General features: G+C 54.4%; 1 protein-coding gene across 1 annotated transcript in view; it reads left to right on the top strand.

The window, feature by feature from the left end:
* The window catches only part of SLIT1 (slit guidance ligand 1), a gene marked incomplete at its 3' end in the record, with an annotated part of 178,907 nt that overhangs the window by 105,312 nt on the left and 50,664 nt on the right, over positions 1-22,931 (top strand). The window contains exons 5-11 of the mRNA XM_080695380.1: positions 14,368-14,439; positions 16,121-16,192; positions 16,722-16,793; positions 17,105-17,268; positions 20,158-20,305; positions 20,712-20,783; positions 21,512-21,583. Coding sequence (XP_080551506.1) covers positions 14,368-14,439; positions 16,121-16,192; positions 16,722-16,793; positions 17,105-17,268; positions 20,158-20,305; positions 20,712-20,783; positions 21,512-21,583 — 672 coding nt within the window. The remainder of the gene's footprint in view (positions 1-14,367; positions 14,440-16,120; positions 16,193-16,721; positions 16,794-17,104; positions 17,269-20,157; positions 20,306-20,711; positions 20,784-21,511; positions 21,584-22,931) is intronic.

The raw sequence follows: 22,931 nt of genomic DNA, 5'->3' as shown, positions 1-22,931 counted from the left end.
AAGGAGCGTGATCCCTGAGTCCTGTGGTCAGAGTATGTGTAGTTTTGTGAGGAACTGCCAAGCTGCCTTCCAGGGCACCTCTACCATTTCACTTCCCCACTAGCAATGAATAAGAGTTATGGTTTCTTCACATTTTTGTCAACGTTTTCTCTTGTCAGTGTTCTGGATTTTGGCTATACTTGTAGATGTATAATGAGAGACCTGTTGAGGAGATAGAAAGGAAATAGGCAGATAGGGAAAAGGCCTCGGTAGGTAGAAAAAGTTAATTTCCTGAGTTTCCTGAGTGGCAACAAATACCTGAAATTCCAAAGGCTCAGAGATAAGAAGAACCAGAGCTTCACAAAGCCATCTGTTTACTAATCAACAAACCCACTGAACAAGTCTGGCACTGCTGAAAGAAGATTCTTCAAGGACTTGCAAATACCCTATGCAAATCCTGAGAGCTGCTTCCCAGAATTCCCAAAGTCACCCTAACCAAAAGAGGACTCGCAAACGGTCAGGCCTTTGCCCTAGTTGGATGGCAAATGGGGGCTTTTCCCTCTTGGGGCCCCTTCCCCTTTTGGGGAGCTGTTCTCTCTCTTGCAGGTCGTGTTGGCCCTGAGAGAAGGCAGAGTGCATCTGAGGGCACGTGGCTTGGGCTACTCTCGAGTAGTGACCTGAAGGCCTCTGCTGGACATCAAGGCTGACCAGGGTCCCTAGGGGTGACCTGCACCTCTTTTCTGGCAGATCGCGTGGACTCTGGGAGAAAGTAGATTGTAATTGACGGTACTTGTAGACAAGAACCCGGTAAGGAAATGTCAAGTTCCTTCTTAGGAAACTCCATTTCATCTCGAGGAAACTCCGGGTTTTCTCTCAAGAAACCCCCGTTTCGCTATTTTTTCCTTTGCTGTTCTGGGCATCAAACCCAGGGCACATGCTAGGCTAGGACTCTATTATGGAACTGCATTCCCAGCCCTTTGTTATTATTTTATTTTTATTTATAAATTTTGAAACCGGTTCAGGAGTGCCAAACATCTTTATCGAGACCCCAGGCATTCCCAGTGGCTGGGCCAGGGCTCAGGATGCATGTTGGCAACTGACTTTGATGGAAGTGCTCGTCACAGGATTCCAGAGCTCACCTCTTTGTCTTTCAAACCTACAGAGATATGGATGGAGTGACAGTTCCTGAGATACTTATGGGAATCAGGGTAGCAAGGAGTCCCCAGGCGAGGCTCATTCCAGGCCTGGAGTGGCATTCTGCTCTTCCCTAGGGTTGTGCAGGGAAAGACATGAACCTTACACCATTTTTTGATAAGATTATGTCTACAATTTATTCTATAATTACCTAAGTTCTGAAACAGAGAATCCTGAGCATAGTCGAACCATTTCTTGATGACTTCACCAAGTCAACACTGTGATTGCTCATTACTATGCTCTGCTTTTTAGGTGTCCCCTCCTCCTCCCAAGTTCATCTGTCAAATGTCACTGCAGACATGTGTGTGCTTTTAGAAGCCTCCCCGCCCACCACCCATCACCCTGGTGATTCCAGTGCGCTGAGCCAGCATGGCAGAGTAGGTTACCTCTGGGCTCAGCCTTCAAGCAGACTGGGAAGGTTACTATGCCTCAGTCACACGATCTGGAAAATAGGCATGGGGGAGTACTTGTGGTGTGTGAGTGTGTGGAAGGGTACTGGGAACAAGCCTAGGTCCTTGTACATGCTAGAAAGTTCTCTACCCCTGAGCCACATCACCAGCCTTCTCATTTTATACTGAGACAGTTGCACAGGCTGGCCTCAAATTTCCAATCCTCCAATTTCAGTCTCCTGTGTAGCTGGATGTGCCACTGAGTCCAGGTCTACTTTAAAAAAAAAAATAAACCTATAAAATGGACACAGTGGTGCATGCCTATGATCCCAGATACTTGGGAAGTTAAGGCAGGAGGATCGTCAGTTTGAGACTAGTCTGGGCAATTTAGTGACACCCTGCTTCAAACTAAAATAGAAAGTCTCTAGGGATGTACCCTAGTAGTAGAACACTTGCCTAAAATGTACAGAGCCCCGAGCTTGATCTGCACCACTGTAAAAAGATAATAATAAGAAAATTAAATTAAAAAATAAACTTAAAGCTGTTGAAAGTTTGCAGCAAGATTCGGAGTATGAACCGGGGGTGGTAGCACACACTTGTAATCCCAGCAATCTGGAGGCTGAGACCAGAGGATTGTGGTTCACACACAGCCTCAGCTACTTAGTGAGGTCCTCTGCAACTTACTGAGACCCTGTTTCAAAATAAAGAATAAAGAAGGGCAAGGGGTGTAGGTTGGAGGTCGAATGCCCCTGGGTTCCATCCCCAGACCCGCAAAAAAAAAAAAAAAAAAAAAAAAAAGGTTTGGAGTAGAGTTCCCATATACTCCCTGTCCTCTTCCCACACACAATCTCTCACTGTTACTATCCCATAGAGTGGGGAGATTTACCTCATAAGGTTGTTTTAAGGATTAATTGAAATAATTTGCTAGACATAATATACCTAGCACATTGCCAGGCACACACTTGATGGTCAGTGAATGTAACCATTGTCATCATCATCACTAAAACAATTGTGTTTTGCACAAGAGTCAGTGGCAGTAACTCCCCCAGGATTAAAGCAAACCGCTTTTGTGCAAAGATGTGGGGGTGTTATTGACACGCCCAGGTGCCTTCTCAGTGCCTCTCTCTGCTCAAGTCTGTGTCCAGGCAGTGGGGAGGTCTGGCTTCTGACTTCTGGAGAAGCGGTCCAGGATCAAGTTGAGCCACTGTCTAGGAGTTGCTTAGTGATGCAGATGGTGGAGTTTACAGTGGGTCCCTTGAGGCTGCAGCGCGCTCCCCGACACCTGTGTATTGTAAGCTGGAATCCCTTTGGGTTTGGGTTAAAAAGAGAAGAGCTGACTAGATAAGAGCTGGAGCGTAGATCAGGTGAGTAGGTTGAACATGGCTGGGATCCAGGACATGTCTTTAACTCTGAGCAGAGGGAGAGCCATGCAGGAGGTTCAGTACCACGGACAGCTCCGCAAGCAGCAGCTCCCCTTCTTCCCTGGACTCTTTTGCCCTGGCCTCTCCCGCATCACCTTCCCTCTGAAATAATCAGAGGTCTGTGTTTCTGCCTGTGTGTGTGTGTGTGTGTGTGTGTGTGTGTGTGTGTGTGTGTGTGTGTGTGTCTGTGTGTGTCTGTGTGTGTCTGTCTGTCTGTCTGTCTGTCTGCAGATGAGACAGGCAGTGGGGCTGACCTCATACCATCTCAACCCTTCAAGCTCTCCTTTGGGATCCCTAAAGCTAAGACTGAGAAGGCCTGGACTGCTCTGCAGAGGAGTAGAGCAATGAGGCATGGTCTTTAGTAGAAGAAATGGGCCCCATTTCCCTCTGGGGGGCTAGCTAGGAGGGATTCAATGCTGCCCTTCTGGCCTCCTGAGTGGGCTGTTGCTTCCAGGACTTCAAGTGAGCCATCTGTCTGGCCTTAGCTTTCCTGCTACGTGGTCTAGGAAAGCTCAGACCTCCTGGAGGGAGCTCAGACCAACAGCCCCCGCAACCTGGTTACGTGCCCAGCACAGCCTGGGTCTCCCTGCAGAGCCCTACTGCTCCTTTCCTGGCTCGTCTTTCTTCCTGAGCCACAGGATTTCCTGAAATCCTGAACCCTCACCTCCACTCCAGGTCTGCCTTGGTCCTCATTAGGGAAAACCCAAAGAATCTGCCCCTCAAAGTCTAGATGGGCTTAGCTGAGGACAGCGGCAGGTGTAGTGGGGCGGCAGGCTGTTTGATATGTGCATTCCTCAAAATATTCTAAACTCCAGCCTGGCTCGAGTGAGCCCTGCAGAGAGCAGCGTGCAAGGTGGATGGGTCGACCATCAGTAGAGTGGCTTCTGAGCGCCAGTGCCAGGCCGTGAGCCCAGACTGGGAGAGTGCAAGTAATTGCCCTGTGAAAGCATTTCGTGTCAAGAGCAGACCCATCTACCAAATGTCACTTTGCTAAAAGCCAATTTGCCAAAAGGCAGTTTGTTGAATGGCCAATTTGTCAAATGACCGATTCGTCACATTGACTGACTTCTCTTAACTGTTTTGTGGGAGTCCACTGGTTTGCGTTTTATCTTTATGAGCACATTTTAAGGACTGTTCCATTTATCACTGCCCCAGCTCCTGACAACATTCGGACTAAGGGAAGCTTGCCCCCAGCCCCTCGCTGGGCTAAGAGAGCCAGGGCAGGGTGATCCAGACGTCCTTAAAAGATGGCTGTGGAGACAAATGGGAAACCACGCAACTGAAACCAAAGTGCTAAGTCAAACAAATGAATTTAGCAAATCGATCCTCTGAAAATAGATTGATCTGTAACTTGGCTTCAGGGAGGTGACCCAGAAGGGTAACCCGCATCCTTGGGCCGTGTTGCGGGGACAGTGAGGGTCTTGCTTCCCGTCCTCTGGCCACCTCTTTGGGAAGCCTGGAGGGAGACCTGTGTGTTTGGCATTAAAAGCAGAAAAGTTTTTTTTTTTTTCTCAAGCCTTTTTTTTGGGGGGGGGCAGTACTTGGGATAGAACCCAGGGGCATTCTACCTCTGAGATACACACCTATCCCTATTTTTTATTTTTTATTTTGAAACAGGGTCTCACTGGGTTGCAAAGGACCTCATTAAGTAGCTGAAGCTGTCTGCAAACCACGATCCTCTGGTCTCAGCCTTCTGGATGCTGGGATTTCAAGTGTGTGCCACCACAGCTGGCTCTCCCAAGCCTTTTAATGTATAGACTTAGCGAGCTGAGAAATCTCAGTCTCCACTTTCTCCCATGCTGTGAGAAGCCCATTTTTTATTCTTCCCTCTGATTCCTATTGTTTTGCTTTATTTATTTATTTATTTATTTAGTAGTTAGCTTGTGGTGCTAGGAATTGAACCAGGGCCATTCTATCTCTGAGCTATGCCCCCAACCATATTTTTTTAAAAATTTGAAACAGAGTCTCACTGAGTTTCCACATGCTGTCCTCAAACCTGTGATCCTCCTGTCTCAGCCTCCTAAGTCCTGGCATTACAGGTGTGCACCACCACGCCCGGATTCTCCCTCTCTTTTATAATGAACCCTTGAAATGGCACCCATTGCCTTCTAAAACAAAGCAGAAAAGATATTTAGACCTACCTTCAGACTGTGCCACCCGTCCGTTTCCCACTGCCCGCGAACCCCCTGTCGAGTATACCTTTGCCCACCCTGCTCGGCCCGGGTTCTCATTTCTCTGGAGCCGGGCACAGTCTCTGTTCTTCAGGGAGAGGCAGGGACCCCAGCATGCATGTCAGAGTACCAGAGGCCCCTGGGGAGCACTGCACCTTCCCCAGGCAGAGTCTGATGCTCCTGCAGCACGGTGTCCCATCCCACCCGCTCCTCTGCGTCTGTGGGAAGTCGGCCCCAGTTTCTCATGGCTTCGGGTGGATGTTTCTGCCACACTGACCTCTGTGCAGCTGCCCCCAATCTCCAATCTCTGAGAGATTCCCCCAGAAATCTCCCCTGGCTTAAAATTAAACGCTCCAGCATCTGTGGGTATGTTCGCCCCACTGGTCTCCTCCGGTGGGGCCTGAGGAGGAAGGGCACTGGCATTTGTTGTTCATTCAATAAATGAAACATTATGAGCACCCGGAAACCTCCTCCTACTTCCTCCCTGTCACTAACCTTTAAATAGAAGCTACCTGACTCAGAGAGGTTAAGTAACCTGTCCACGGCCCACAGATGGCAAATGATGAACCTTGGAGTCAAAGCCGGGGCTGTCAGGCAGCAGTCGCATCCTTTCCTCTGTGTCTGGATTCTTTCTCCTACCCCCGCCTCCATGTGCCAGGGAACCTCTGAACTCCCTTGTCCGAAGAGCGTGTTGTAGGTGTCTGGGACAGGGGCCTTGTCTCCTGTTGCGCCCTGCCTGGGACTCGGCAGGACCCCTGGCACCTCCTGGGGGCTCAGGCTTGGCACGTGGTGGTGGGTTGGTGTGCAGAACCAGCCTTGGCTGTCACATGAAGAGGGGCCTGCATCTCCTCTGCTCCTGCCGTGGTGGCTGGGGCCTATGCCTGCCACTCACGGTCTGTTGGCAGAGTTAAGGGCAGAGCAATTCCACTTCCCACTGGGCAGCGAGTGGGATTCCAGCCACTCTTCCTCAGCAGGGTGGCTTGAGCTGCCAAAGCAAGGGCTGGGCATGGGCTGCTCGGCGGAGGGGCCCCTCCTCTGATGTCTCTATTGTGAGGACTGATGCTTGTGGCTACATAAAAGACAGCCCGGTTCAAGTCAAAGCCACCCAGCATAGTTTTATGGTGCGGCCATCCAGGGCTGTGCAGTGTCTCTTTCTAATGAGGTTTCTGCAGCATTAACTTTGGTGGCTGGGGAGGCGAGCTCGTGGCAGGCAGGAGGGGAGGCGTCTCTGTGGCTGACAGTGCCTGGCATGTACTGGGTGTTCAGAAAACAGAGAAACGAGCAGGGCGTGGGGCTCGAACCAGCCTCCATCTGTGGAGTCGCCTCCAAAGCCACCTGCAGGGGTTGGCACATCAGGAGTTTCCTGGGATGGTGTGGGTTGTTCAACAATTAAAAAAAAAAAATCCTCAGACCTCACAGAGCATTTGAACTTTAATTCTGTGGACCTTATAACCTGGAAGTGGCAAGGAGAGGGGACAGTCAATTTTCCAGGGTCACAGAGCTGGACATCTCGGCAATTGGTAGCGTAGTTTGGAGCCTTTCTAAGAGTACAGTCGTCCCCTCGTGTGTGCCCATCTCTTATAGCTTATGTTACAGATGAGGAAACCGAGGCCCAAAGAGGCCTCTGCTTGGGACTGAGCTTGATTTTGGACACCGGCTGCCTGGCCCTCCATTGCAGATTAGCTCCTGATCCCCAGGAGAAGGGGACCCAGGACATGGACTCCTGCTGGCCTGACCGCTGGTGGTCAGGGGGGCAGAGAGACCGCATAGGGCTAGCAAGGGGGGGCTTTAGGGGATGGCAGCCAGACCCGGGGTACCAGGCAGACAAGTGCCAGGCATCTGTTCTGTTTTGCCAAGATCAAAGGAAACTGGGCTTGTGGTGGTGGGACCAGTGCCCTTCACTCCACCAGCCTCTCCCTGGGCACACTCCCTGGTTTCCTTCACACCCTTGCACTGGCTCAACTGGAGAGGGTGCAGCAAACTCATTCCCATCGGGACTCAGCCTAATTGATAAGCTCCTGGTTTGCAGCCTACAGGAGCACCTGAGATTAACGAGTGGACAGAGTCTTGGTCTACACTCTGAGGTCGGAGCCTGAGGTGGCACAGATCAGGTCCTCGTCACCCAAGGTGCTCAAAGGCCCAGATCTGGGGATAGACGCACACACTGAAATATGCTGCCCACACGGGTGGATCTTGGCCACCCGAGTGCCACCCTATGGGCTGGGAGGACAGGTCGGCAGGGACAATTTAGAGTCAATCCCTTGCTGAGAAGGAGCATAAGGTCTAAGGGGAGGCCTGAAGGACTGGCAGGGACAAGGGAGAGCCAGGCCAGCCAGAGCCCAGAGCAGCTGGGAGGAGGATGTGCAGCCCAGCCCACCGCGGGCATGGCCTGGCTTCTTCCAGGAGGGTCCTGCAGCAGGACCTGGGGCCCAGAGCGGCCACTGGGGCTCTGTCTCACATCTTGGTCTAGTCAGGGGGCTGGCGCTGTGCCTGCAGAGCTGGCCCAGGGTGGGGAGGCCGAGCCTCCCTCGTGCTAAGGGACCACCATGGGCTACTTCCCACCGGCACCCCAGTGGCCCCTGCACTGAGCGAGAAGGGCAGTGCCCCTCTGCTCCCACCCTGGCAGGAATGCAGGGGGTCTTCAGGGCAAGCGCAGTGGCTAGATGCTGCGGGGCCGGAGACCCGCCTCTGTTACACGCAAAGGCAGCCATGCCCCAGGTGAGAGGTCAGTGGCTGCTCTTTCTGTCTCTGCCCACTAGGGGTCACTGTGTCCATGTTTCCCTTGTCTGACCCCCAGGGCCCCAGGCCGCAGGGTAGAAGTCTGCGCTTCTGTAGGTTCTGCTGGGTTCAGGGGCTACAACCAGGTTTTCTTTGCTCTGGCTGGGGACATTAATGCATGTTGATACTTCCCAGATGCAGCACTTAAACTTTTCTATACATGTGGGCCACCTAGGGACCTTGCTAAATACAGATTCTGATTTAATGGATGGGCCTAGAAAGTCTACATGTCTAACTAACTATTGGTGACACAGCCTGGTGGCCCATGTGCCTGTGACTTGCTTTCTGAGTCATCTGCTCCAAAATGCCAGGTACTCAGGAGAACCATGGTGAGAGGCTATAGGGACACCAGCCCCCGCAGGAACCTGGGTGTGTGCCAAGCACCCTGGGTGGTCAGTGCTGTTGCGGGCAGCGGGAGCTAACTGGGGGTCTCGCCCAAGATCATCCCCGGCCAGACCCTCCCCGCTCCTGGGAAGACAGTGATAAAAGGTTGAACAAGCCAGGCACGGTGGTGCACCCTTAAAATCCCAAATATATTTGGGAGGCTGAGCTAGTAGGGGTGCAGGTTTGCAAACACCCTAAGCCACTTAGGCCCTCCTCAACCCAGTGAGACCATTTCAAAATTTAAAAAAAAAGAATAAAAATAGAACTGTGGGTGTAGCTCGGTGGTAGAATGTCCCTGGGTTCAACCCTCAGTACTGAAAAAAAAAAAAAGGTTAAGCAAGTGTGTGTGTGTGGGGGGGGGGGGAGGCAACCCCAGGTCACATGACAGTTACTCCCACTTTCCAAAGAGAAATCTGAGGTTAGAAAACCTGCATGAGACACTCGGTTTGCTCATGGCCAGCTCTGTCTGCTACCGAGCTTGATCCTCAATCCAACAGCTTCCCGACAGAGCCCTAGGGTAGCCCTGGTTCCTCAGCTGAGCCCTGTGTTTGCAGGCTCGGGGTGGTGGTGGGGGGACAGGCTGCCCTGCCCAGACCCCCAGTGTGCCTGAAGGGCCGACAGCCCCGCCCTGCAGTGAGGTGGCCAAGCAGGTGGCAGGAACCCAGAGCCGGGCCTGGCCTTGGCTGGTGCCCAGAAGCCCCTGGCTGGCCCCCTGATAATCCCCTCAGAGGCTGGGCTGCCAGCAGGGACCAATCAGGTTAGAGCGTGAAGGAGGATTAGCAGTGAGAACATGGGGTCCTAACCCCAGCTTCCCTGCCGGGCAGAGTGTGCAGGAGGAGGGGCAGCTGGAACAGGGCCCTGGGGATGGTGCCCATCAGGGAAGTGGGCCAGGCTGCCTCTTTCCTTCGAGGAAGCAAGGCTGGCTGGGCCACTGGGATGCTCCCGGGCCGGGGATGCTGTTAAAGAAGCTCGCCCAAGCCGGTGTGGGGGTGCATACTTGTAATCCCAGTACTTGGGAGGCTAAGACGGAGTATTTCAGGTTCAAGGCCAGCCTCAGTAACTTAGAGAGACCCTGTTTCAAATTAAAAAAAGGGGGGGGCTGGGGAGTACAAAAGAAGCATGTCTTCTTAGAGCCCCTGGCCGTGGCTGATGGTGTACAGACCAGGTGGAGGCATCTTTGCCTTCCTTCCTGGCCTTTACAGTGAGTCCCCGTAAGTGGATTCCCAGGGGCCCCAGCTCCCTCTCTTCCTGGGAGGGTCCCAGCACAGTGGCTGGCCTTCCTCAGTGGCTGTCCTGTCCCCTGCCCCAGCAAGGCTGCCGACGTCAGTCGGAACCTCTATGATGTGGGACACAGCCTCGTGTCAATACCAAGAGAATGTTGGGCGCATCCTCCCCTTGGCCTGGTCCTGTTGGCTCCCAGTCCACTCAGACAGAGCAGGCACAAGGAGCCATGTGCACAGGCGAGGCAGAGCCAGCCCGGGTGCCCTGAGCCCAGCCTTCCCCACTCAGCCGCATGGCGCAACCCAACTCATTGTCTTGGTCATGGGTTGGAGGGGGGGAGAATCACGTGAAGATGCCCATTCATTCACTCAGTTGAGCTAAAATCACCGCAGCCCGCAAAGCACCAGGCTCAGGACACAGTGGGGACAAAGAGAGTGTCTGCCCTCAGGAGGCTATGGCCTGGAGTGAGGCGGAACGTAATAAAAAATATCAGTACTTCAGGACACTCAACATACCTGTATTTGTGACAATCCTGGGTTGGTGCTAAAAAGAAACCACAGGTGAGTTCAGGGAGCTGTGGGAGCAGTTAGGAGTGAGGGGCGGTATCTGTAGACTGAGATGTGAGGGGTGAATTGTTGAGGAAGAATAGTCCAGGCACAAGCAATGGCTGTGCAAAGGGACCGTGGCAGAGGGGTCTGAGGAACTGAAGGCATGTCTTCACAGGTGGAGAGGAGGCTGGTAGGGGCCACCTTCCATCTTCATCTCGCACAGGAGAGAACAGAAGAGGTGACTTATCCAAGACCGCGTGATGTCGGTGGGCTGGCAGGATTCACTGAGTTCCAGTGTCTACTGTGACTCTCAGCTGTGGGCTTTCTCCCCGAGCTCACAGCCTGTGCAGTCCCTTTTTCCTGTTCTGCGTGTGACCTCTTTCTGAGCTCCTATCAGCCCCCAGGAGTCTGTGGCCTCGGTTTCCCCGCTGCCTGGACCAGGCCACCAGCTGCTCTCGGTTTTGCTCTCTGGTGCCCTCCCTCTCCTCCTCCCCTTGGGGACCCTGTGGCAAGCCACCATGGCAGGATGGGGCAAAAATGGCTAAATTCAAGGGAGGTAAGAAAGTCAAGGGCCAGGCAAGGAGCGAGTGGGTCTTTTGGGGTTTCCACGCAGGCCAGGAGATAAACAACTTTATTTCAAAGAGGTTTGAGAAAGACTAGACAAGGTCTGACCAGGCCGGAAGTCAAACCCGGCAGAAAGCGGCCAGCCTGTTCCAGGCTGCGATCCGCGGCGGCCAAGTCCAGGCGCGGCTTCTGGCGCCCCCTGCTGGCAATGCTGGAAACTACCGTGATCCCCAGGAAAGGGAAGCGCAGGAATTGGCATTTCTTGAATTTAGCTGACTGGAGATGCTAGGATAGAAGGCTAAATGCATGAACTCACGTCATCTCCCACAAAAACCTGTAAGGTAGGTATTTTGTGCCCATTTTCCAAATAGGGAACTGAAGCTCTCAAGGGTTTCCTGGCGCTGGTAAGTGGCAAAAGCAGGATTTGAAGCCCTAAACCAGGAACCTCAGGCTCTTTCTAGCCCCCCACCCCCGCGCTGCTGGCATGCTGCATTTTCCTGAGTCTCCCAACGTCTGCCTGTTTCCCCAGAGCCGCTTCCTGCTGCGGGCTGGCCAGGATCAGAGCAGGGTCAGCTCCCCACCCTCCCAGAACCCTCAGCTCATGAAATTGAAACAGGGGTTTCTTCTGAGCCCCCCCCAAGCCAGAGTCGCCAAAATGAAACAGGGGTTTCTTCGGAGCCCCCCCCCCCCAGGTTAAAAGGGGGTTTCCTGAGAAGAAACCTGGAGTTTCATCATAGATGAAACGGAGTTTCTTGAGAAGAAACTCGGCATTTCCTTACAGGGTTCTTGTCTGCGGTGAGCGAAGAATGACACCCGCAGACCTCAGGAAGGGGAGTAAAAGGTTTATTGGAAGCAGCAGGGAATGGGGAAAGGTGGCTGAACACCCCAAAGGGGCAGTCGGAACTCTTGGGGTCCAACAGCTGCCTTCAGGACAATACTTGAGAGTAGCCCAAGCCAAATTGCCTTCAGTTGCAGGCTGCTTTCTTCCAGAGTCCACGTGATCTGCTAGAAGGGAATAGGGAAAAAGTGGCCGAATACCCCAAAGGGGCTGTTGGAACTCTGGGGGCCAGCCCGAGTGTGCCACATGCCCTCAGTTGCACCCTGTTTTCTCTCAGGGCTAACACAACCTGTGAGAGAGAGAACAGCTCCCCAAGAGGGGAGGGAGCCCCAAGGGAGAAAAGCCCCCATTTGCCATCCAACTAGGGCAAAGGCCTGACCGTTTGCGAGTCCTCTTTTGGTTAGGGTGACTTTGGGAATTCTGGGAAGCAGCTCTCAGGATTTGCATAGGGTATTTGCAAGTTCTTGAAGAATCTCCTTTCAGCAGTGCCAGACTTGTTCGGTGGGTTTGTTGATTAGTAAACAGATGGCTTTTGTGAAACTCTGGTCCTTCTTATCTCTGAGCCTTTGGAATTTCAGGCATTCGTTGCCCCTCAGGAAACTCAGGAAATTAACTTTTTCTACCTACCGAGGCCTTTTCCCTATCTGCCTATTTCCTTTCTATCTCCTCAAAATGGCTCCTGGTGTCCCATCCTGCCTGCCTGCTGGGAGGCTCAGAGCAATATCTCCAAGGCCATCAGGCCACACCCTGTCTGGTTTAGCCCAGGGCTCTGCCACTTCCGATTACACTGGGCTCTGTGACGCCTCCGTCTACACTGGCACCGGCTGTCCTTCCCTCTCTGCCCTACTGAGCTCATGGTGTGAGTCCTTATAGAACTGCTTCTCCTGAATTGCGCTTTCATCACAACACGATTATAAGAAAAAGACGTGTATTATAAGGAAACCTGTTTTTATAAGGATCTGGTGTTATTGATTAGACCCCGGTGTCATTTTTCATAAAGATCCCTGGAAAAATTCTTTTCTGGCGTGAGTGGCCCGGCAGCTGTACTCCTGAGAGCAGCTCCTGCTGAGCGGCCTTCTGAGTGCTGACATTGATTTCTTTCTTCTCTCCGCCCCAGTTTTCACCCCTGCTCTTGCTGTTCTGTAAATCCCTACAAGCCACCTTAAAGCCTTTCTGGAACAAGGTTTGGTCTCGATCGATAAACTAATCAATAGAAATGAAAAACCTTCCTAGCAGGGCTGTGGTGTGGATTAAGTGGAATAATGGATGCGAGCTGGCGGACCTCCCTCGCCCAGGCAGCCTGGGGGCGGGGGGTGGGGGGCTCTGTCTGAAGGTGGGGATGGGTGGGAACTGGACAAGGAAGCCCACAGATGGGCCACTCCGAGTGGGGTGGAGGAGGGTGCTCGCTTTGCCAGGTTCTTATCCCCTCCCCCCATTTTGTGCAGAAGGAGCTGAGGCTCAGGAGGGGACAGGACTGACTTGCGGGTCAGAGCCAGGCTGAGCTGCCTGCATCACCCGCCCTGAGTGCACTGCTGGGTCCTTCTGCCAGCTGTCGCCACAGGAGAACAGACAGAGGCGGGACGAGGCTCAGGGCTGCCCACTGGGGCTGGGGCTGCGGGAGGAGTGGCTGACATGAAGGACGCAGACAAGGCCCGGGGGCCTGGCCCAGAGGGGGTCGGGTCTGCAGAATCGCCCAGCAGTGGGTCCCACAACAGGTCGGCCAGTCTCTGGCCGCCCACCTTAAGGAATGGAAGAGTCTTCAGGCCTCTGGGGCGTGCCCAAATGTGGCAAGTTGCTTAACAACTGGGAGCTCAGTTCCTTCCTCTGCGAAACGGGGAAACAACCATCCTCACTCCCAGACTGCTGGACAAAGCAGGGGCCTGAATACCCAGGGTCAAATACTGGGTTGCCTGGAAGAAACTGCTTAACTTCTCTGGACCTTCCTTTCTTCCTTTGTAAATGGAGGTGGCGATAGTGTTTGTTGCCTGTGGGGGGCCCCTCAGGACTCAATTTTTATGGTCACTGGGAGAAGGAAGGGTGGGAAGGGCTAACCTGGAAGGGCTTTGTAATGGCCTGTGGACGCCACTGAGACTGGAATGGCGGGGAGAGCACTGCGGAGCAGAGGGGGTCCCAGAGGCCAGGGGAGCTGGAGGAAGCCTCCAGGAGCTGGCCGGGCCCAGGAGCCCCTGCCTGGCCTCTCCTTCACAGCCAGTGCTGATGGACAGGGAGTGATGGGGTCCTTCATGAGCCCCACCCTCTGACCTCGAGCAGCCCCTGGGAGTGGGCAGTGGGCACTGAGGCCCCGAGGCTGTCCCTCCAGGTGCCCAGTGCCCGTTCACCCAGGATGTCTTATGGTGCTCTGCGGCACACAATCCCGAGAACAGGGGCTTTGAGTCAGGCCAGCCTGGAGTTCAATCTGGGTTGGTCATCTGCTGGCTGCGTCCCTGGGAGCTATCTTGTCTCCTTCCCTTGCCTCAGTGTGCAAAGTTAGAGACAGTGTGCAACAAGAGGAGCGACTCACCTGGGTGCTGGGGCCCCGCAGAAGCCCCCCCTTTGCAGCCCTGTGCCTACTCGTGGCTGAGTCGACTGGGTCTGGCAGGGCCGACCCGGCCACCGGGGCTGCTCCCACCCGCTGCAGCCCTCTGACAAGAGAAGGGACGTGGCTGGGGACAGAGCGCCCAAGGACAAGGCGCCTCTTTTCAGCCCCATCATTCATTCAACAAATCTCACTGGACAGGCCTGAGTGCCAGGCTGTGCCCGGTGCGCGGGCGCTGCGGTGGCCAGCCGGGTGTAGCCAGCCCCCTGGCCTCCCTGGCTCGTGGCGGCACCTTGGAGGGTCTTCTTGACCGGTGTTTCTCTCTGCCTGCTTCACCTCCCCAGGGACCTGAGCGAGAATGCCCTGCAGGCCATCCCCAGGAAGGCTTTCCGGGGAGCTACGGACCTCAAAAACCTGTGAGTACAGGCCTGGGAGGGAGAAGGGTGGAGTGGGGTGGGGGCCCAGGCTCTGGATGGCCGTGCCAGGGTGGTCCTCTAGAACAATCTGGGCTCAGAAGAAACAGGCGGCACCTCCCTCTGGTGTGAATCTGTGGCAATTTGGCCTGTGCTCAGATGGCCCGCAGGGACGGAGCTGAAGAGAATTGCGACCTGTGGGGGCGCAAGGTCGTGTCTGGTCCAGGGCCTTCCGGTCCCCTCCTCATCTTGGGACCAGGAGAGCTGGGTTTGGATCGAATCTCAGTCACACAGAGTCTAAGCTGCTGCATGTCTGTTAACAGAGTCTACGCTGCTACGTGTCCATTAACTTTATTGTCCATTGCTCTTTGGAGATGTTAATATCTAGATCACAGGCTGGTTCTAGAGGCCTAAATGAGATATGGAAATACATATGCTCTGTCCAGTGCTATTTAAGTGTAATGAGTTACTATCATTAGCAGCAGTAGTACCGTTGTGGCACCAGGGACTAATCTCAGCTCTATCGTTGAGCTATATCCCCAGCTCTTTCTATTTTTTTATTTTGAGACAGAGTCTCACAGAGTTGCCCAGGCTAGGTTCAAACTTGCAATCCTCCCACCTCAACCCCCTAAGTAGCCGGATTTACAGGCAGGTGCCACCATGCCTGGCATGTTATTATTCAAATGTATTCTGGTCTAGGCTTACATGTCCCCAAGGTCGACTACAGCAGGGATGGCAAATGCCTGGATGCTCGTCACACACCCCACTCCCATGCCCATGGCAGACATTGGTAATCGATCACTGCATTCTTTCCCACAGAGCTCAAGTCACAACTTTAGTTTGCTCTGAAAGCAGCACTCCAGGTAGTCAAACTCGCTTGGCACTGGGTGAAAAGCTGTGTGCCAGCCCTGGCTGCCTCTGCTCCTGTCCCACTTTGTCTCATTTTTCAGCTGCCAGTTTCCCCTACGTGGTCTTCAAAACGTGAGGAAGGAGTCTGCTCCCTAGGGATATGCAAAGTTGGGAAGAGGAATATTGTTGTTATTTCTACTTATTGTTTTAACTGAAAACAAGATGAAATCCACTTTTACTAATATTTGTTATTTGGATTCATACATGTATCAGTCCAGAGAGTAATGAGGCAGGATTGGGCTCCTGTCCCTTCTTTAAAAGATAACAGAGTTAAAAAAAAAACAAAACCTACTATATGGACCTAAAACAAAAAAAGTCATTTTTAAATAGCAGAAGCTTGTTAATAAATCCCATGATTATTTACTTAAAAAAAAACTCTTTGGGTTACAGATAATTAAGGCTTGTCCAATTCTGTTTAAATAAAAAATTCATTCTCTCTGAAAAAAATAAATAAAAGATAACAGAGCTGGGCATGGTGGCCCAAGCTTGTAATCCCAGTACTTGGGAGGCTGAGACAGGAGAACCACACAGGTTCAAAGCCAGCCTGAGCTACTTAGTGAAGCTCTCAGCAACTTAGTGAGACCCTGTTTCCAAATAAAATATAAAATTGATCTGGGAGATAGCCCAGAGATAGAAAAGCCCCTGGGTTCCATGCCCAGTACCACCAAAAAACTAAAATTAAAATAAAAGATAACAGAGTGTTTGATCAAAACGTCTGGACACCCCTGTCCTAGGCCATGTGACCCCCTCTCTATAGCCCTTCTTTGCTTTACAGACAACTGGACAAAAACCACATCAGCTGTATTGAGGAAGGGGCCTTCCGGGCGCTGCGGGGGCTGGAGGTGCTGTAAGTAAAACCTGGGAAAGCAGGGCACCTGGCCAAGTATGGTGGCCGGGCCTCTGGAGGCAGGGGCACAGGGCGCAGGAGCCGCCCTCTTGGCATCCCCGAGAGCAGGGGCAGGCCTCCTGGGTCAGGTGCAGTGCCCCAGGCTTACCCAGCACCGGCAAAGCCCTGGGCAAGTAGAGATGTCTTCCAGAGCAGCCACACATGAAGCTGGAATGGGGTCCTGCTCCCTCATGTGTGAGATGCATGGGCACCAGACCTCTCCCCAGGCTCCGTCTGTCTCCCTGTCCTTCCAGGCGTGGAGTCCTCAGTGCCCTTGGCTTGCAGCTCCCAGCCCAGCCCAGGGCTTTCCTGATGGGGTCTGTGTCACGTGTCCTTCAGTGCTGTCCACCTCCGTGGCCAGCCCAGTGCTGGGGCCCCTCAAGGGGACCATGGAACCTGGCTCAAGATGCTCCCCATTGGTTAGCAGAGAGGTCCTGCCTCACTGAGTGCTGCTGGGCAGATGCTAAGCAACTCTGGTTCCTCCCTTTAGGACCCTGAACAACAACAACATCACCAGCATCCCCGTGTCCAGCTTCAACCACATGCCCAAGCTCCGGACCTTGTGAGTGAGCCCGGGGCCGCGGGTGGTGTCCCGGGCGGGTGGGGGCCGGGAGCAGTGAGGGCTGCTCTCCTCCGCCCCACAGGCCAGCCTGGGAGCGTAGGCCTGGTGAGTTGGAGCAGGAGGAAGGGGGTCTGAAGCCTCAGGGCCTCCTCGTCCTCAGTGGGGTTGCCTTGGACAGCCAATGGCCTTTTTTGTGTTTGAAAATAAGTGGGTGGTTGAGCTGGTGGCTGCTGGGCAGGTTCCAGTCACGATGTGCCCCCAGCAGTCCGGGTGGGGACAAGGGGATTGTGAGCCGCCCTGCCCTCCCGCAGCCGCCTGCACTCCAACCACCTGTTCTGCGACTGCCACCTGGCCTGGCTCTCACAGTGGCTGAGGCAGCGGCCAACCATCGGGCTCTTCACCCAGTGCTCAGGGCCCGCCAGCCTGCGTGGCCTGAACGTGGCCGAGGTCCAGAAGAGTGAGTTCAGCTGCTCAGGTGGGTAGAGGCCAGTACCCTCCTGTTACCACCTACTACCAAAGCCTGGCCCGCCCGTCCTGCCTGTCCCCACCCATCACCACCTGCCCTACCCACCACCTCCTGTCTCCACCACCATGCCTATCTCTGCCAATCACAGCCTGTCCCCGCCCATCGCCTCCTGTCTCCACCCATCACCCGTCTCTACCCATCACCTCCTATATCCGCCCATCTCCTCCTGTCCCCGCTCACCACAGCCTGTCCCCGCCCATTGCTTCCTTCTCCGCCTATCGCCTCCTGTTCCCGCCCATCGACTCCTGTCTCCACCTATCGCCTTCTGTCCCCGCCCACTGACTCCTGTCTCCGCCCACCGCTTCTAGTGGCTGCCCATTGCTTCCTACAGCCCCGCCTCTGGTCCTCTCCTGCGTCCTGCCTGTTTCCAGACCTTGATTCCTCCTGCCTTTCTCCAGTAACCATGCAGCGACACTGGCCCAGCCCTCTCCTCCTGGCACCCATCTCGCTGGTCTCTCCCATCACCTCCTGTGGTGCTCACCTCCTCCTCCTCCTCCTGCCCCATCCATCGCCTTCGCTCCTCCCACGGCCTTTTGTCTCTACCGGTTGTTTCCTGCCTCCCATCCCTCCTGCGGTGTCCCCACACCCATCACACACCCGCGTACCTCCACGCCCGGTCCCCTCTGTCCTCGTCACTCTCTCTGCTTCTGCTCAGGGCCTCCTTCTGTGCCCTCCCCCAACCTCCTGCCTCCCATCCACCCCACCCCACCCTCCTGGAGCCACCTCGCCCCTCCTTCCTTGACAGGCAGCTGAGCAGGGCCCTCTGGCCTGCTTCCAGCTAAGGTGGAGCCAGAGCCTGTGCCCCTTCCTCTCCACCTGGCGTTCCCTTCCATCTCCATACTGCAGCCAGAGAGGCCTGGGAGACCTACAGCCTGGGGTCTCTGTGGTGTGCAGCCCGGCCCTCCTGTGACCCCGGGAGTCTGGTTGCCCTGGATCCCTCGAGGCCCTGGTCATCAGCCGTGCCTCCCCTGCCCAGTTCCCCCACTCACTGCACCAGCCTCGCGTGAGCGAGTGCCCTCATGCCAGCCTTCCCCCTGCTGGCTGCGCCCTTCCATCTGCTGCCCGTGCCCCCAAAGAGGGCCAGTTCAGTCCAGGAGCGCCTTGACTGATGGCGGCCCCCAGTAGGCTGTAAGCGCTGTGAACATGCCCGGTACATGTGGCGTGTTCAAGCACTCCGCCTGTGCTTGGCGCATATCAAGAAATAGGAGTGGACAACAGAGGGCCTAGGGCCAGACTTTCTCCCAAACCCATGGACCTGGGCCTGCTGGGTGCTTGGCATACTGAAGGAGGGCTTCCGCTGGGCTCGGCCTTCTGACCTCCTGGCCTCCGTGCGAGGCCCGGGGTGTGGCCGTCACCTCCCCGTGATGCTAGTGGACGCAAGAGACCAGACTCACACTGCTATGCTCAGGGCCGCTGTGTGTGTGCGTGTGTGTGTGTGCATGGGAGAGTGTGTGTGAGAGTATAAGCACAGGAAGCATGGGTGGAGTGTGTGTGCATGTGCGTGTGAGCATGCACACGTGGGCACATCCTGAGTGTGAGGAGAACCAGGCTTGAGGCCACATCTCTGAGTAACTGCAGCTGCCATAGATTTTAGGAATAGTAGTAGAAAAACTTTTGACATTATCTCCTTCTTTGGAGTCTGTGCACCTGGCCACTCCCTTTCTGAGCAGGGCACTATCAGGCTTTGCCCTGGATCCTCAAAGCTTCATTGCATTTGGTCCCTGCACCACCCTTTGGGGCAGCTGAGGAAAGGGTTCGATGCTAGAAGGCTGGTGACAGTGTAAATTAGCTCAGCCACTTTGCAGAACCGTGGGGTGAGGAATCCACGAAAGTCAGCCTACACCTACCTGTGGCCCTGCAATCCCACTGCTAGGTGTGTGTGTGTGTGTGTGTGTGTGTGTGTGTGTGTGTGTGTGTGTTACATGAAACACACTGATATTCAGCCTTTTCTGCAAGAGCCTGAAGTGGAGACAAGGTAAATGTCCCCCAAGAAGACTACATTTACTAAGTCTGATACACCCACATGCTAGAAAACTATTCAGCAACAAAAAAGAACAAGTTGTTGATACGCATGACAAGATGGATCCACAATGATCTTACACTGGGCAAAAAAGGCAGACACAAGAGAACCTAGTTTATAGTTTCATTTATGTAAATTTCACAAACAAGCCAAGCAAATCTTTGGTGGTAGATCTCAAAACAGCAGTGGCTTGGGTAGAGGGCAGGAAGAGCCTTCTCGGGGGAGTCCAACCAGCTGTAGATGTAGATGGCGCCCTCTAGTTAGTTACACTTTACTTTTCAAGGGTGGGCTCTCCAGATCAGAGACTGGGCCTGATTCAGGTTTCACTATACCCACTAAGGCAGCTGCTTGAGTTAATGCAGAGAACTCAGTGTCCCAACCTGTAAAATGGCAGCAGTGGTATGCTCCTCCCAGGGGAGGGTTTAAATGAGATTCACACACGCTGACTAAAGACAGCGCGTGGTGCAGAGCGGGCTCAGTGCTGGCATCCTCCTGCAGTGGATGTGGGGACTCGGGCTCAGCGTGTTAGGAGACCTGGACTAGAACCTGGAGCCTCCGCATTCTGAGCCAGGATTTCACACTCGGGTGAGGTTCCATTCAGACTGAATTCAGCCATCAAACACCTGCTGCTGTGTGCCAGGTGTCATGGAGTGACATCAGAGTTCAGAATCTCGATTCCCCGTACCTGGGGCCATCTCTTCTGGTTCATCTTCATCCACAGAAATTGCCACCATGTACCCCATCCCCGCTGGTTGCTCTGCAGGGGGGTAGGGTGTCCAGATGCAGGAGCCCTGAGGTCACAGCCCTTGTTTCTGCAGGCCAGGGAGAGGCGGGGCGTGTGCCCTCCTGCACCCTGTCCTCCGGCTCCTGCCCGGCCATGTGCACCTGCAGCAATGGCATCGTGGACTGTCGCGGCAAAGGCCTCACCGCCATCCCTGCCAACCTGCCTGAGACCATGACAGAGATGTGAGTACCCGGCCAGGCAGGTGCAGGGACCCGGGCCACTCTGGCTGTCCACTGAAGGGCCGGAGCAGGTGCTATCCCAGGGTTTGCCCCAAGGCCCCTCAGTGGCAAATGGAGGAGACAGTTTGCCCCTGCCCAGCTGAGCTCTCTGCCCATGCCGGGAAACTCCAGAGGGCTGGGGCTCAGTAATCCATTCATCCAGACCGGGGGGGAGGGGGGGTTAGTTCCTAGGATCTGCATCCCGTGAGCCCCTTCCAGCCTGAGATAAAAGAGCTCAGATCACAGCAGGTTTGCCCTCCCTTCATCTTCTAGAGGAGGACAGGGAGGTGTGTGTGTGTGGGGGGAGGCTTGTTTTAGGTGGGGCCAGGGTGACCGGGGCCCCATCCTTCCCGTGAGTTCTTCTCCACAGCCGCCTGGAACTCAATGGAATCAAGTCCATCCCTCCGGGAGCCTTCTCTCCCTACCGAAAGCTGCGCAGGATGTGAGTGCTCCCGCTGAGGTCCCCGAGGGGGGCGGGGTGGGGAGGCATCCTAGGGATGGCGGTGGTGCTACTGCCTCGCAGGGTTGTCTCCTCGAGGCCAGAATGAGTGCTAAGCCCAAGGTTGGCTGTTGGCCAACCTCCCTTTCCAACTTGGGTACCAATAGGCACCCTGAGGGATATGAGGGCGCCACAAGACAGCCAGGATGCCGATCGCTTCCTGAGCTGGAGCGCCCCCTCGTGCCCAACTCTCAGACTGCAGAGGAAGGGTGGCCCCGGGACGTCCCGCTGACTGGGGGAACTAGTCCCACTTCTCTCTTTTCTTGTCTTGTCTTGTCTTGTCTTTTCTTTCTTTCCTTCCTTCCTTCCTTCCTTCCTTTCTTTTTTTTTTTTTTTTTTTGGTGGTGGTGGTACTGGGGGTGGAGCCCAGGGGCTTTCTACCTCCGGGCTATAGTCCCAGACCTATTTTATACTTTATTTGGAAACAGGGTCTCACTAAGTTGCTGAGAGCCTCATTAAGTAGTTGAGGCTGGCTTCGAACCTGTGCGATCCTCCTGTCTCAGCCTCCCAAGCGCTGGGATTACAAACGTGTGCCACCACGCCTGGCTCCACTTTTCTACTTTCAAAGAAGCCCCTGCACTCTCACAGCGGGCCGGCTGGATAAGGTAGTGGGGACCTGGCCCGGCTGGGAGCACGGGATTCAGCAGCCGGGTCTCCTACTCGCCTTGCAGAGACCTGAGCAACAATCAGATCGCCGAGATCGCGCCCGACGCCTTCCAGGGTCTCCGCTCCCTGAACTCACTGTGAGTAGTAGCACCTGGGAGGAGGAGTGGGACCACGTGTCCCTCCACAAGCCCCGCCCACTCGGCCTCGAGGGCTGGCCTCCCTCCTTCCTCCTGGGGTGACCCTCCACAAGGGAGGGGGCAGAAGGAAGAGGGGAGGGGAAAGATCAAGGGCTGAGTGCATGGAAAAGCTGGCCTGGGCTATTGCCCCCCACTACTGGGATGCGCTCCACACAAAGTGAGGATTTTCCCAGATTTCTTTGCGGCAGGCGTCTTGGACCCTCCTCCCCACAGAAGGCCCTGAGCCTTATCCAGTCATCCACCGGGGCAGTGACCTTCACCTCCAGCAGCGATCCTGCCACATAAACATAATCCCAAGGTGTGGTGGGCCAGCCATGGGTAAAAGCCATTTGCTAACTCTTAGGAGTGGTGTTCCCACCTGCCCTCAGGCAGCACAGGACACATGGTGGCACACATTAGGGGCCTGGCAAAGGGAAAAATCCCATCATCTGTGTCTACCTTGGCCAGCCTGACCCTTCATCTCCTGCCTGCAGAGGCATACAGCAGCTTGAGGGATGTTTCTCAGCTCAATCTGAGCACGTCTCAAAGGCTCCCTGACTCTGGCTGGGTAAACCCACGCCTTGCCCATTTGCTTACTCCACTCAGACCACACTGACCCGTGCATCACTCTACATGGGCCACCCGAATCCCCCCCCAGGGGCTTTGCTCTGCTGTGCCCTCCTCCGGGAGGGACCTTGAGGTGGTGTGCAGAGACAGCAAACAAGGCTCTTACTCTGACAGTGTTTACAAAGGTGGTTTATGGAACCTGATTATGACATTGGGAATGGAATACACCCTCTCCTGCCCAAATGCCTGGATGTTTTCACAGTCTGCCTAAACACATTCCTGCCTATGTATATTTTTTTAACTTTTGCTTCCCCCCTCTCCTGATTATGCAGGAAATTCATTCATTCATGCTCAACACAGAAAGCCTTGCAAATACCAAAGTGTGTACACACACACACACACACACACACACACACACACACACACATTCCACTTGCAATCCTAGCACCAAGATTTTATATTACACATGCTGTCTGCCATTCTATTTTTTTCTCCTGAAATTCTCGAAAAATATGCTAATTAGTCTTGCCTGTGGGGCTTTCTTTCTCTTCTCTGGATCCTGGGCCAGGTTGATTTCCCATGAGGTTCCCTGGAAGGGTCCCTTGAAGGCTTCTGTGAGAGGTGTGTGTGTGTGTGTGTGTGTGTGTGTGTGTGTGTGTGTGTGTGTGTGTGTAAATATGCAGGGAAGTGGGGCTGCTCCTGGTAGCAATGGGGATTGCAGCCACCCACCCCTAGCCCAGAG

The sequence above is a fragment of the Muscardinus avellanarius genome (assembly GCF_963383645.1).
Source record: "Muscardinus avellanarius genome assembly, chromosome: 4".
NCBI classification, from domain to species: domain Eukaryota; kingdom Metazoa; phylum Chordata; class Mammalia; order Rodentia; family Gliridae; genus Muscardinus; species Muscardinus avellanarius.
This window is presented reverse-complemented; position numbering and strand designations above follow the sequence as displayed.